A 14,365-nucleotide genomic window follows, 5' to 3' on the forward strand; every position below is an offset into this window, starting at 1 on the left:
TACACATTTTTTAAATAATCGCCTAAACTAGTAATTTATTGACGTATAAAATGACATTTCAATTAATAATCTGTGTTTTGGCAGCGGGCGGTATTGAATCGAGAACCAAAGTTATTTGATATTTCTTTTCTTTTTGTTTTCAGCGATGATAATGTTTATTTCACAAAAGAACAATTGTAACAACAAGAAGGAAGGTTTTAATAACTTTAAATTTTATTAAAATGCTATTGTGTTGAGGAAACAATGAACGATAGCGCCGCCGAATGCTCGGAAGCTTTGGATCCTCGCGTTCAGGTAGGGATAATCGATATTTTCAGAGGTAATTTATGAAATAAGACAACTGTATTTTACATATGAAAGCCTCCTATCTTATATTAATGCTTATTTAGATATAGTTCTGAATTACCTAGCGAGTTTTTAATGCTAGACGTAAAAAAATGCAAGAAAAATAAAATCTCAGACACAATCATATGTTTTTGTTATGCAACAGAATAAATCTCAATTAAACAATGGCACAATTGCATACGTCCGCTGCTAGTGACTTGTACGTTTCATATCTGAGACTTGAGATTCACTAGAAAAATATTCTTGATGTGAAAATCAAGTTTGAAGATCTATTAAAATGTTTTTCTAAAATACTTAATGTTGATCACGATTGTTTCTTATTTAAATAAAAGTAAATAAACAACATTGAATGCATTTGTTTGTTACATGTCTTACTTTATTAAATTTCTAAATTCTGCAATTTATTGAGGCTTTGTTGTAACTACTAACTAGTAATACCAACATTATTTTTGTGTCCAAGTTAAAGATATAACACCTAGTTGTCTTAATCCTTTCTAAAATTCTTTATAAGAGTGTCTGGAATTAACATACATTCATAGCTTCATGCCTGTCTCCCATGGGGGTAGGCAGAGACAATGGAACACCAATTGCTACAAATCTTACATACCTCTTTCACTTCATCAACAATTAAATGCAATACTAATGTACATTAAATGCTCATAGCATTGTATTTGTAGTGATTGTAAAAAGCAATGAGGAACTGTTTTATTACTATTTCAAGGTGTGTTTGGTATAAAAAATATGTTTACTACTTTTCCTATTCTAGGTAATTGTTCAAGTGCATTTAGGCTCTAAAAAATGTTAAGTAATATGTTGTAATTCAAGTTTTTATAGCAGCAAAGCAAGGAATTACTAGGTTTACACTTCTTTATGTAGGCTAATCACTAAAAGAATAATATAATTATCATTCTAACTTTGATTATTCAGTTTTGTTGTTAAAAAAAGGTAACAAAAGCACATTACATTATAACACCCATTCACAATAGTATAAATGTTTGGGTGTTTGTCTGTCAATTATGCCAAAACTACTGAACAGATTTTGATAAAATTCGGTATATAGACAGGGTATGAGCTGAATTAGGTTATAGGATACTTTTAATGCACAGAAATGAGGGCCAACCACTGGTAGCAACTAGTTTCCTATAAAATATCTCAATAAACTTACAGATTGAGCTAGAGCGATTAAACACTGCGACAGATGAGATCAACAGGCTTGAAGTTGAGCTGGACGAGGCTCGGCTGGCATTCCGAAGACTGCTTGCAGAAGGGCACCTGCGGATACAGCAGCTTACCAAGAAGCTTGGTACCAGTGTGCACAAAGCCAGGCCTTATTATGAAGCTAGATTCAGAGCTAATATTGTGAGTATCTAGTAATGTTTGAGCCTGATATTCTGATAACTGCTTTATTTTGAGTTGGGTTTTCTCATGTATCTTGTCTTGTGCCAATCTAGTAATGGTTATTTCTTATAAACATAGCCGTTACAGCTAAACCACTGAAGTTACCACCACAATTGTGAACTTCCTTCCAACCTTGTGCTGATCATAATCCATTATATTACACATATAATGGACAATCATTAATAATTACATTTTTTATTTTGAAATTCTTTGCGAAAGTCACCTGTAAATGTGAAATCTTTGTGTCAAGTACTGCAAAAATCAATTCAATTACTGAACCATTGACTTGGTTTTTGCTCCATTGTTTACCAGAATACAAATCTAAACAAGTCGGTACAGTTATTTTCTATTCTGTTTCATACAACATGTCAATACAGAGAAACTCTACAGTTTATTACCTATCCAAAAATAAAGAAATATATAAAATGATTTTATTGTAACTTTCGTGAGACATACTAAATTAATTATTATGTTATCGAGGAACTCGACTAGTTTCAAGCCATGCTAGAGGCTCATATTCATGAGCAGCATTCCGCGACACACGACGCGGCGATTGTCACGCTGCTACTGTTCCTCGTCAAAACATTACGTGAGTAAGCCGATAACATAATAATTAATTTAGAAATATAAAATATTGAATTTCAGACCTCACAAGAGCTGCAAACAGCGACAGTCGCCTACGACAAAGCGAACAGCGCGCACGCGGCGGCGCGGGAGATGGTGTACCTGGCGGAGCAGGGGCTGGCGCGCCTGGCAGAGGGCGGCGCCGGCGTCACGCTCGACCCCGCCTGGCAGGAGATGCTCAACCACGCCACGCATAGGGTTAACCAGGTAGGAAACGAACCTACATACACACATGTAGATTGCACACTTTTGTTCCGTGTTGTGATGGCGATGGCAGATACATAAAATAAATACAATACAATACCTACAATAAAAAGGGTACAATACATGTGTCACTACTATAAAGTAGACATAGCTCTACTCTTCTTGTGGTTGCCGTATAAAATTACAGAAACCGGGCCACTGCACTCTTTTAAATTGAAATCTTTGACCTGCCCATATAGTGTAGAGATAATGACCAACACTCTTAAAAATGGGAGGCTTATTATCCCGGAATGCGGTGTAAAGTCATCAATACGGTGTGTACTAGGCGGAGAGCGACCGTGCGCACGCGACGGTGACGCAGCGCACGCGCGCCGCCGCGCACCGCGCCGCCTCCACGCTCGTACACCAACTGCAGAGCTCGCTCAAACGACATATCGCCAAATCCAGGTACGTTATATAAAAGATATATAGCTTTATATATCTTTTAAGTAAATACAAAGCCATCATACACAGTTTCTGCAATGTAATTTGAGTTCTATTGCTTGAGTGATATGATTGACAACTGTGTTGGCAATGTCAAATAGATCTTAGATTAGAATTGTCTAGTAATGATAGTCGTTCTAGTCTTATTTCTTAGTCTTTGTTAAATTAGGGTAGAAACTGTAGAGTAGTATGTATGTCTGTATGTTCAGCAGCTGCCATTGGCGTTTAACAAGAAAATATGACAATATTTTAAGTGTCAGAGAGCCATGCATCGGTACGAATGGGCACGAGTGATGCCACGGCCTCACAGAAAACTGACGTGAAACAACGCCTGCGTTGTGTGAGTGAGGTTACTGGAGGCCAATTCCCCTTTTCCCAAACCCCGATTCCTCAACAACCCTTAAATTTTCCTAACCCCAAAAGGCCTTGTAACGCATATGGTGTTTTGGGTGTCCATGGGCGGCGGGCGATTGCGCACCATCCGGTGCTCCGTTTGCTCGTTTACCGACTTATACCATAAAACAAAAAATATTTAGTTTGATCATACATCTCTACCGATTCTTACAATAAACATTTGTCAGAAACTGTGTATTCAATGGCTTGTTTTGGCATTAAAATAATAATGTAATTAGTAAACCAACTTGTTAATACTTCAATCACAGTAATGTTGCAAGTTTAATACATTTTATTTTCTTCTAAATTTCCAAGGCTTTGTAATGCTTGCATTGACGACTACTTGCAAGACTTTCTTTATCACACCCAGTAGTTGTAAGAGCTTAGATTATAATACTATAAACACTAACTGTAGTTATGACATGTGTGTGCAGACAAATTGGTAATAGTTGTAAAATTAAAATATGTTTTTATTATATTATAAGTTTCGTGAGACATATTAAATTGATTATTATGTTATCGGCTAGTTAAGAACCGAACTCGACTAATTTCAAAGCATGCTAGAGGCTCATATTCATGAGCAGCATTCAGACACACGCCGCGCCTTGTGTCGTTGATACTAGACGAGTTCCTCATCAAACAGTTACGTGAGTAAGACGATAACGTAGTAATTAATTCAAAATATGTTGTTAGAAATTTTATATCGTTTTAATTTCCGAAGGGGTAGAGTTGTACCTTTGTTTTAAGGGTGGAAAATCATCTAATCACAATGAAATAAGTTAAAAAGATAATGAAATATCATATAATTTGTCTGCACCAGTAACACCGCACAAGTATTGCTTGACTAGTCGCACAGTGCTCTCTTTCCAGGCACGGCCGGGCGCAGCCACCTCACTGGTACCGCATTTTTATATTACTCTTGTTATTGCATGCATTTATTTACTTTTTACTTTTAACTGTGACATTTTCTGGTGCATTGTAAATAGTTAGGACATATTACTGTATAACATTTTAGACCACAATGCACTATGGATGCATTAAAATGATTTGGTTTGAGGTAAAATGTAGTAAAAAAGGGCAGTAGCGGGTTTTACTGTAAGCTTGCTTATTTTGCCAAATAATACTTTCAGAAGTTTCTATATGTTACAAAAACAAAACACAAAGCATTTAAAATGAGTTTTCCAAATACTCATAATGAGTATAAAGTTGCATTATGGTAAGCGTCCACAGGTCCGCATCGTACGCATCGCACGCATCGTATTGACTGTGTCCGTACGATGCGGATCAGTGGACGCAGTTGTATGAGTTTCTATACAAGACAAACTAAAATCCGTACGATGCGTACGATGCGGGCTTGTGGACGCTTACCTTTATAAATGATTATTTCCCCAGAAAACGTCACATTTAGTTTTAGTTGCATGTTAATTGTAGATTTTCTTTATTTCTCAGTAGTTTGAAATAACTAAATACTTACTGTTGAATGCTTGAATGCCATTACTATGGAAATAATGTTAAATACTTCAGTAATTTTCATATTACACGCAAAATGCAACCTACACAAGTATGTATTGCTGGCATTTTTTAAGTTCACCTTATTTACAACTATTTTATTGTTATGTGTACATTAAAAATTAAGTAAATAGCCAATAATATTCTAAAATATTTGCAATAATTTTGATGTTAAAGACATATGCCCTGTATATTTTGCTGACCGATTTATGTCTTTTTAATGTATCCCTTTAATAACCGTTCTAAATCCTAATTATTTTGACAGTAAAGCATAATAAGAGTAATTTTATGTACAATTAAAAGTTACAATGAAAATTTTATGTACAATTAAACCAAAATTTAGATTCGTAAATTCCTTAGCTAAAAAGTTGACATCAATTATAAGTTGATTGAACATTAAACTCTCGAAAAATTGCTCTATTAATTTTTTTCCATATAAAAAGCAAAACGTTACTAGTTGTACAAAATTGCAGACCATACTTTGAGGAGAAGGCTCGTATCAACACGGCGCTAGAGGCGCAGAAGGCTCGGATCCAGACCCTGGAGGAACAGGTCGCTGACGCCAAGCAGCAGTACTCCTCGGCGCTGCGGAACCTCGAGCGGATCTCCGATGAAATACATAAACACCGGTCTAGGAGACAGTCCGCTAGGAATGGTGAGGACTATTTTATTCAAAGTCAAAGCATTTATTTCAATTAATCCTAAATAAGGCACTTTTGAAACGTCAAATTAAATTGTCCGTCAGTCTGTCTGTCAGTGAAGTTAGGCGCTCGTTCCAAAGTGTTGCTTCGAATGGAGAAGAACGAGCAAGAAACTACATCGTTATGTATATATGTACCCTTAATATGAGTTTGCTTTATGTTTAAAGTAATTGAAACGAGAGAGTGTTCGGCGCTATGATTGGTCGACTCGAATAAACCAACTAATCAGCTTCTCGTTATGATTACTTTTAACACATTAACCGCCATGGGGGGCAAAAATGACCGGCGCTAGCGGAGGATTTGCCTTCAACAGATTTTGTTGGCAGTCAAAGTATTAAACGTAAAGTAGGCTCGTACTAAGGGTGCTCGAATTTTCACTCCTGTTTTTTTTTTGCTAGAAGGGAATATTCGTTGATAGAGTGGCGAAAACTTGGATACTCCTTACTCAGTGAGGAGTATTAGGGATCGATTTCGGCCAGTGTTATTTGATTGTTTTCAGTTTGCGAAAATTCCAAGTATATAGTAGATATATTCATCATCGTCATCGACCCATGAAAAAATGAGTATGAAATACATAGTTTATTGAAAATCAAAGAAAATTTTACCAATGTGTGAGATTGGAGTTCCCTTTTAGGTTACTATGTGCCTCATCTACGTAACTGGTTATATCTCTACACTTGGTAAGCGGGTTGGAGGTCGCAGTTTATCGCAGTCGGTCGCAGGAGTATCTGTCAAATGCATAGTCCCTTAGTCCACTCTTAAAAGACCACGAATGATAATATTGTATTCTACTTGGCATCACCATGAGACCCCTGACTAGAACCCCCAAAAAAAAGTCATTAACGGTAAAATGGGGTGAATAGAAACTCAGGGGTGAATAGAAACACATTTTTTACTAGGATTATTAGTTTGTTTTCATATTTTTGATTTTAATAAAGCATTTTGGGGTTTTAATAATGAATTAATAAAAAAAATTTAATGGTGTAAACAGTTCTAAATTATGTGAAAACACAACAAAATGTTGTTCCTATTCACCCCCGATTTGTTTCTATTTACCCCGTTTAACGGTATATTCCTAACTAACGTAAAACGGGGTGAATAGGGATCGAGAGGTGAATAGGGACAGAAGAGAGGTGAATAGGTACAGGGAAATTCTTCATACTATCTATTCACCCCTCTTCTGTCCCTATTCACCTCTCGATCCCTATTCACCCCGTTTTACTGTACTTATTTTCTTACCACTAACAACTATCAAAAAGTTCCAGAAATGGACCGGTCGACGACGACAGACACGGCGAGCGACACGAACACGACGAGCAGCGACAAGCTGGAGGAGTTGTGCGAGAGTAGCACGGAGGCCAGTGTCCGCGAGTGGCTGCGGCGCGCTGCCGACCACCAGCGGCCCAGGCAGCTGCCCGACTGCGACACCTGGACCGAGATCGATCTGGACTACTCCAGTCCGGAGGAGGTAAGGAAGATTGCAGTTTTTTTGACGTGACAACGTCTTAAATTAGATTGCGGCTCGGAGTCACTCATGAAAAAGTGTAACGCCCGGTAACGTGACGATGAGTCACCGAACGAGAGAGAGGCCGGACCGGCGAATGCCTTGCGTCTCTCTCCTACTCAACTAGGATCGGTCCGCCGCGCGCGCAGCACTAGAGAATTAGGCGCATTGAATCGGCGCGGGCTTGTGTCTCTGTCTCCGCCTAAATATTCTACCGAGAAAAAGACGTTGTCACGTAAAATCTTCGCCCGTAAAACCGACTTTACAGGCAACCAGTTTTTGTTTTAGAAAACGTTGCCCCACGTTAGCACATGACACCCAGACCCGAAACAACAATTTGTGGATCACACAAAGAGTTGCTCCGTACGGGAACCGAACCCGCTACACGTTGCACGGCAGCCAGTTGCCCAGCCACCGCGCCAACCGTGCAGTCACTTTCTATTTTCTTCGGCAGTTCTTTTTCTATTTTCTCAAAATACACCTCATCCTTATCTAGTTATTTCAAAGATTGACGTGAAAAAGTGTTATTTTGTAACCTACTTGCGGAAATAAATATTATATCATTCATCATTTAATAAAATAAATGGCTCTAAAAACATTGACTTTTTATGATATCATCATACAAATTGTACAGATGTTTGTATATTGATCCTAAATATTGGAAATTGAATATTCTCTTGTAATAAAAGAAAAATAGTTTTACAAAGTAACCTAAATAAAATCAATACCAATTAGTTGACTAAAAATCGATTATATTTAAGATTTCACACTATATTGGTTAAAACATGACGTGAAGTAACTTAGAAAAAATGTATGAACTCTTTATCGTTCAAAATATCTCCTTCTTACTTTTTTTATAGATGGGAAAATCACCCAATGACTTCACCCGCCTTGAGTGAGGCGGGAGTAAGTGTCAGACTCTTACTGACTAAAAACCACCCCGTTCCTACTCCAGCTTTGAACAGGAGCCTCGCTTACTTAACAAAATAATATATCATTCAGGTGAGTTTCGAGAAATGCTCGCTGCGAGCTCGTTCGACTCCGGAGAAGTGGTCCCCGCCCAGCCCGGTGGAGTCCCGGGCGTCGGCGGCGGAGCCCCGGCGTATCATCAGGACTGCGCCCCGCACACACGTGCTCCGGGAGGACCTCGACCGGCCGCGGAGACAGAGCCTCGACGCACTGCTGCATGACACCGGGGAGAAGGTCAAGGAGATGTTCCAAGGTTAGTCCTGATCATGAAGGGATTTTAGCAGAAAGTAGAATAGGTACTACATATTTAATTTAGAATGCATTTTAAATCCTAGAATGGGGTTGATAGAAGTGTGAAACAAACACGTGTAATAAGGGATGAACCTATAACTATTATACTGGGTATAATTATTTAACCATTTTTAGAAATAAACTGCCTCTCAAGAGCACGATTTAGTTCATTAAATTGTAGACTTCAATAAGATTGCTTGTTCTGAAAATCTAACCTCTTACTTTGCAGTCACATTTGTAACGGCTCAACTAATGAGTAATAACGCAGCTGTAAATTATAATATACAGTACTTCAGGAATCAAAATGAATCACCTGTCTTCCTACCGTAATAAATTACTTCAGGAATCAAAATGAATCATCTTCCTTTCTACCGTCCCGCAGGCCTGTCCCTGTTCGGCGAGCGTCGCGGGTCGATGTCGGTCCCCCGCACCCCGCGCCGCGCCGCGTCCCCCCGCGCCGCCTCCTCGCACAGCGACGACCGGTACTCCGACACCGACAGTCTCGCCAGGTAAGATTTACTATATTTATTTATTAATTTTACATTTTTATATAAGAAATTACGGTTGCGCAACTTACTACAACGTTGCACATATCTTACATTATATTTAATTTAAAGGAGTAGAGTACATATTTACTGTTGATTTTGATTGTTTATGATATGATTTGTACTTTATAATGTAATACAGAATATGTTAGAGTTTATTTAATTTCGACCATACCTACTCATAAATGCCTTTGTCGAATGACCCCTGTATGTTGTGACACGTTTGTATGATTTTAAAATCAAGAACCATGCAACACCTAGTATTTGGTACCATTTTTTTTGTCGTATTTTAAGCTGAAACTTTGTGTAGAGAGTCTATTCAACCTGTATTCTTCAGTGCTGCTTGATGTAAATGGGTATTTTGTTACACGTTGTATAATCTACAAAAGAATATGTGACAGTTTATTTATTTTAAATTTTACTCAAAAATACCCTTACATTTACAGTATTACTTACGTTTACACGGTCCATTATCTATACTTCCATTAAAAATACCGAAATTAATAATTGTTGTTATAGTAACCTGTTATATATTTTTACTAGCGGACCCGACAGACGTTGTCCTGTCTACACGTCTTTAATTTGAAAATTTGTCGGATCCAATGTAAAACATTCCAAAATCAACAATTACTAATAAATTAAAAATTAATTAAAAAAACATGTCCAGCTGACAAAATTGTGAATCTAAACCATTCTCAGATCCCCTTGAACACACACAAAAAATTTCATCAAAATCGGTCCAGTCGTTTATGAGAAGTTCAGTGACATACACACTTACAGAAGAATTATATATATAAAGATGACATGAAACGAATGAATATGATGTCCTTGGTTCCAGCGTGGAGATGTTGACGGACGATCAGATCGCGTCCCTGATGCTGGACGCGCAGCTGGAGGCGGTGTGCGAGCGACTGGCCGGCGTCGCCGTCAGACAGGGACGCGACCCGCACTCGCCCGAACATCGATACTAGCACAGGTGACCACTTGCTACCTCTTATCTTTTTGCTAGTAAAATGTATAGATATTGTGCCCATGGTCAAAGAATATTGTGGAAATATTTTTGCTTATAAAAGAAAGAAAGATAAACAGTTTATTTGCAACAAATTAATTAATTAACAAATAATTTTTATTTATTTATTTATTTTTATGTAACACGCTAACCCCCACGTCGGTCACTAGTGATCGACGTTTAGCGAAAAATTTACCTTCAAAAGCTTCTTTCGGCAATAACCATAAAACTAGATTTCTAGCTAAAAACTGGTTGTTTTAAATCAAATTAAAAATAGGGCGAAATGAATAACTTTATAACGCTGAAGCTGTTTTTGTCGAAGAAATGAGCAAGACGCAGAAAATAAATGTTGGTGTTGTTTCTGTCCGTGTATTTTGAAATCTAGGGAATCATTAGTGTATCCTACAATATATGCAATAAAAGACATTGTAATTTGTTCTACTATCGAGAAAATATGTTTTTTTTTTTACTAAGTATATTAATTCCTACAGTAAGTTCTAGTCGTATAGGAGTAATAATTAGTCCAAAATTATTACTGCTAGTAATAATTTCTTTTTTTTTTTCAGGTTGTGTTATTTGCAGCTGAAAATTACGTAATTTCAAGTAGAGCAGTTGAAAGGTAAATAACGATCAGTACAATGAATCATAATGTTGTTGCATAAGGTTGATAATCGTGTAACGATAAGGTCTGTTTTATATCGAAAGGAAATCGACTACCATCGTAAGAATTAACATGATTCTACACATCGTGGTGAGAGAAATCATAATATTGATATCGACCATTAAAAAGACGATGTTTAAAAAGTAGAAATCTGTCAAAAAATTTAAAAAGATCTCCCACTGAATAATACTATCTCGAACGCAAGCAAAAGTGGACCTTATCGCCTTAACAAAATAATTTATCACCTTTACAAAATTAAACCTTCAATTACTAAACATTAAGGTACATTTTGTATTCACACTCCATTCTTAAACTATTATAGTTTAACGCCATCTAGCGAGCGACACCGACAAACACAAATTGTACTAGTCTACGCCTTAATACTCTGCGATACACGTTTTAGAGATAACCGCACGTTAAAATACACTGAAATGTCCAATTTGTTTAAAATAATTTCGTCTTTATGGCTTATATTATAAAGGTAAAACATTTTATTGTTTGATTGCATTTAATATGCTCCGAAAGTACCAAATCGATTAAAACAAAATTTGACTCGACCGAGAATTAGTCGAAAAAAAGTAAGCGTCCACAGGCCCGCATCGTACGTATCGCACGCAACGGATTTTAGTTTGTCTTGTATAGAAACTCATACAACTGCGTCCACTGATCCGCATCGTACGGACCGCATCATCGGCTATGCCTACATGCGATGCGTACTGATGACGTCACACGGAACGCCGATGCCAAAAATCCGATCGCTGCCGATACAGTGTAAAATTAATCCGTTTCATGCGATCCGTTCGATACGTACGATGCAAGTCTGTGGACGCTTTAAATTCCACGTCGGTAGAAGTTTCGCTGGTTCGAAGCTAGTTTTGTTATAAAGTCGAAATTAATTTGACGATTTCGTGTAGTTTGACGTGCGGTTATCCCTTCATTATGAAGCTTTTTGTCTATTAGTACACATATCATACGGATGGGTTTACTGGGCGGCTACTGCCAGCTTGTCTCATGAAGAAAAATCATAGTCTTGACTCCATGCTACAATTCAACCACGATAAGCGTAACATTAGCTAGAATAATTCATCAAACGTAAATATATTGTCCATTCCGTGAATAACTGCCACACTCAGATGTATTTAATGATTACTTAAACTAATCCTTAGTAACGTTTGGTAGTAACTGGGTTACTGTTTTTTAAACGTTTACCCACACTAGGATTTTCTCCTGTGTCGTGGGTGCGTTTACAAACATACAAGTTTACATGCACATGACACCCAGACCCGAAACAACAACTTGTTTAAATGAGCAACCAAGAGTTGCTCCGTGCGGGAATCGAAGCTACTACACGTTGCACGGCAGCCAGTTGCCCAACGCGCCAATCGTGCAGCCTTATTAAGTAACCATTAAATGACTCTTGAGTATGGCGGTAAGACGCTTTAAAAATGGCTAACTTCATTCTATAGAAGTTGCGCAACCCTTACGCTTTATTGCGCAACAGTCGCCCAGTAAATACATAGTTAATTTAAATTAATTACAATTATTTCTTTAAATGTTTAATTAATTAATTAAAATAATGAATATTCTCGTCGAGTTGTTGCCGAAACGCATAATTTTAAGATCCAGTGATGTCTTATTATGTTGGGGAGGAGAGGGGTAACATGATTCTATTATGGGAAAGGGGTAAGCAGAGAGCGTAGTGGGTGATATCCTAAAAATGTGACGTTAGGATTTAAGAGAAGGTTAATTCTTTAATAGAACTAAACATTATTCAATTAAAATAAATTATGACACAAAACAATAAAAAAAAATCTTAGTATTTTTTTTAAAGTGATGCTACTTTTCTTTTCTGTTTTGCACCCACAGACCGAAAATATAATTTATTTTATTCAATTTAGATTAATTAGACAATTTTCTTCACTACATAGTATAAAACAAAGTCGCCTTCTCTGTCCCTTTGTATGCTTAAATCTTTAAAACTACGCAACGGATTTTGATGCGGTTTTTTAATAGATAGAGTGATTCAAGAGGAAGGTTTGTATGTATAATACATGCATAATATATCACCATTGCACCCATGCGAAGCTGGGGCGGGTCGTTTCAATAAAAATACCTACTCTCCTCCCCAAAACCTAGGATAATAGGGAATATGTTGACAAAAAATTGCAATAATTTTAAGTAAAAATATTAAATACGTTATAGTATAAGCGTTTGCCTAAAATTGCCTATAAATTCAATGTCGTAGTACTCTTTAGATGTCGATGTGCGTAGTATGGGAATGACTGAGATTTTCTGAGAGCGACTACGGTTTATATTTACTAGCGGTTTTTAAAGTTAAATCATTTATGACATTTTACAAAAGTTTTTTTATGGTACTAGCCGGTAAACGGACAGCGACAGATCATCTGATCGCTGCCGCCGTGGACACCCGAAACACCAAAGGCGTTACAAATGCGTTGGCAGCCTTTTGGGGATTAGGAATTTAAGGGTTGCTATGGAATCGAGGAATTCTGTGATGATTTCGAATGTTTTCGATAACTCATTCTTATAAATAACTAAATCTATAAAATAATATGTGATTAATAAAAATGCTCAGTCACAAAATACCGTTTTCAAAATATAAACCGTAGCGCCCTCTATAAACATAAGATCATCAACGTCTCAATTATTAGTTTTAGATTAATTTTTAATTTTATTTAATTATCTTCATTTGTATTATTAACGGCTGTGCAATCGCCTAGTGCAATTGTTTTTCATATTTAATAAAAATCCTTTATATAATCTCTTTAATAAAATATTTAATAAAAGTGTAAATCGTAACCAAAATTATAAGAACCCTGTCAAATTGGCGCTGTTGTCGTTTTCCGTCATTTCCAAAATGGTCAAATACTTAAAACGCTCTCAAGAATAGTTCTGTCGCTCCTCACACATACACATCAACAGCCTACAAGCGGCCACTGCTGACCAAAGGCCTCTTCTCACACGGAGGTTTGTGCATTAATTAGCACTCTTGCTCAATGCGGGTTAGCGATTTCAAACTGATATGATTATAATTATCAGGTCCAGGTTCCCTCGCGATGTTTTCCATCACCGTTTGTCAGTGGTATCTAAATACTGGAAAGTACATATAATTAGAGAAAAGTAACACCAGTGTAACTTTTTCTCGAATTACATATATGGTTTCGAACCCGCGCCCTCATGCATGAGAAGCCTCCTCCTCCTTTAACCTCCGGGGCAATAGACAGAGATAGCACGATATTTAAGTAGAACTTATAATAACATTGAGTAGCATTTCAGTATTGGCGCGTAAATTAGTTCCTTTAAAATCCGCAACATGACTAGGGTTCCATATTTCTGGTTTGCGTTTAATATGATATTGTGTTTCTAATATTTTAATATACTAGGGTTATAGATCTCAAGATGTTTTGCTCTTAAAATTGGAGGCAACTAATTATTCTTTGTTTTTAATTGAAAAATGTAGATACATTTTCTACCCGAGATGTGCGTGTGAGATCGATGTTGCTGTGGATGCGTTTGGCTTCTAACAATCATATTCATTGGTACACCTAGCTGGTGGAAACGGACTCAGCTATGTTTTTTATATGGAAAAAGGTGTGATATGGATGGTTTCCCTACTATGGATACATCGCATACTTACTCGAAATGCGCATCTTCCTCGCATAGCATACATAGCTCATCTCTGGTGGAAAAGTACGCATTAGTATAGCA

General features: G+C 37.1%; 1 protein-coding gene across 1 annotated transcript; it reads left to right on the plus strand.

The window, feature by feature from the left end:
• The first annotated feature begins 32 nt into the window (after nt 1–32).
• Nucleotides 33–12,102, plus strand: LOC118277115 (uncharacterized). The gene is made up of 10 exons (XM_050696223.1): nt 33–294; nt 1,513–1,704; nt 2,389–2,574; nt 2,897–3,018; nt 5,430–5,611; nt 6,917–7,125; nt 8,164–8,383; nt 8,804–8,930; nt 9,805–9,942; nt 10,542–12,102. The coding sequence occupies exons 1-9, from the start codon at nt 244–246 to the stop codon at nt 9,935–9,937; spliced, it is 1,422 nt and encodes a 473-aa protein (XP_050552180.1). The 5' UTR covers nt 33–243; the 3' UTR covers nt 9,938–9,942; nt 10,542–12,102.
• Nucleotides 12,103–14,365: the final 2,263 nt, after the last annotated feature.

This window comes from Spodoptera frugiperda, chromosome 10, assembly GCF_023101765.2.
Source record: "Spodoptera frugiperda isolate SF20-4 chromosome 10, AGI-APGP_CSIRO_Sfru_2.0, whole genome shotgun sequence".
In the NCBI taxonomy this organism is placed as follows: domain Eukaryota; kingdom Metazoa; phylum Arthropoda; class Insecta; order Lepidoptera; family Noctuidae; genus Spodoptera; species Spodoptera frugiperda.

What these genes read in the sequence shown, in the direction of transcription:
- LOC118277115 (XM_050696223.1), top strand. Translation starts at nt 244, where the DNA reads ATGAACGATAGCGCCGCCGAATGCTCGGAAGCTTTGGATCCTCGCGTT. An exon ending in CTAGATTCAGAGCTAATATT is followed by an intron (nt 1,705 to 2,388) that starts GTGAGTATCTAG and finishes ATTGAATTTCAG; the next exon opens with ACCTCACAAGAGCTGCAAAC. An exon ending in CCACGCATAGGGTTAACCAG is followed by an intron (nt 2,575 to 2,896) that starts GTAGGAAACGAA and finishes GGTGTGTACTAG; the next exon opens with GCGGAGAGCGACCGTGCGCA.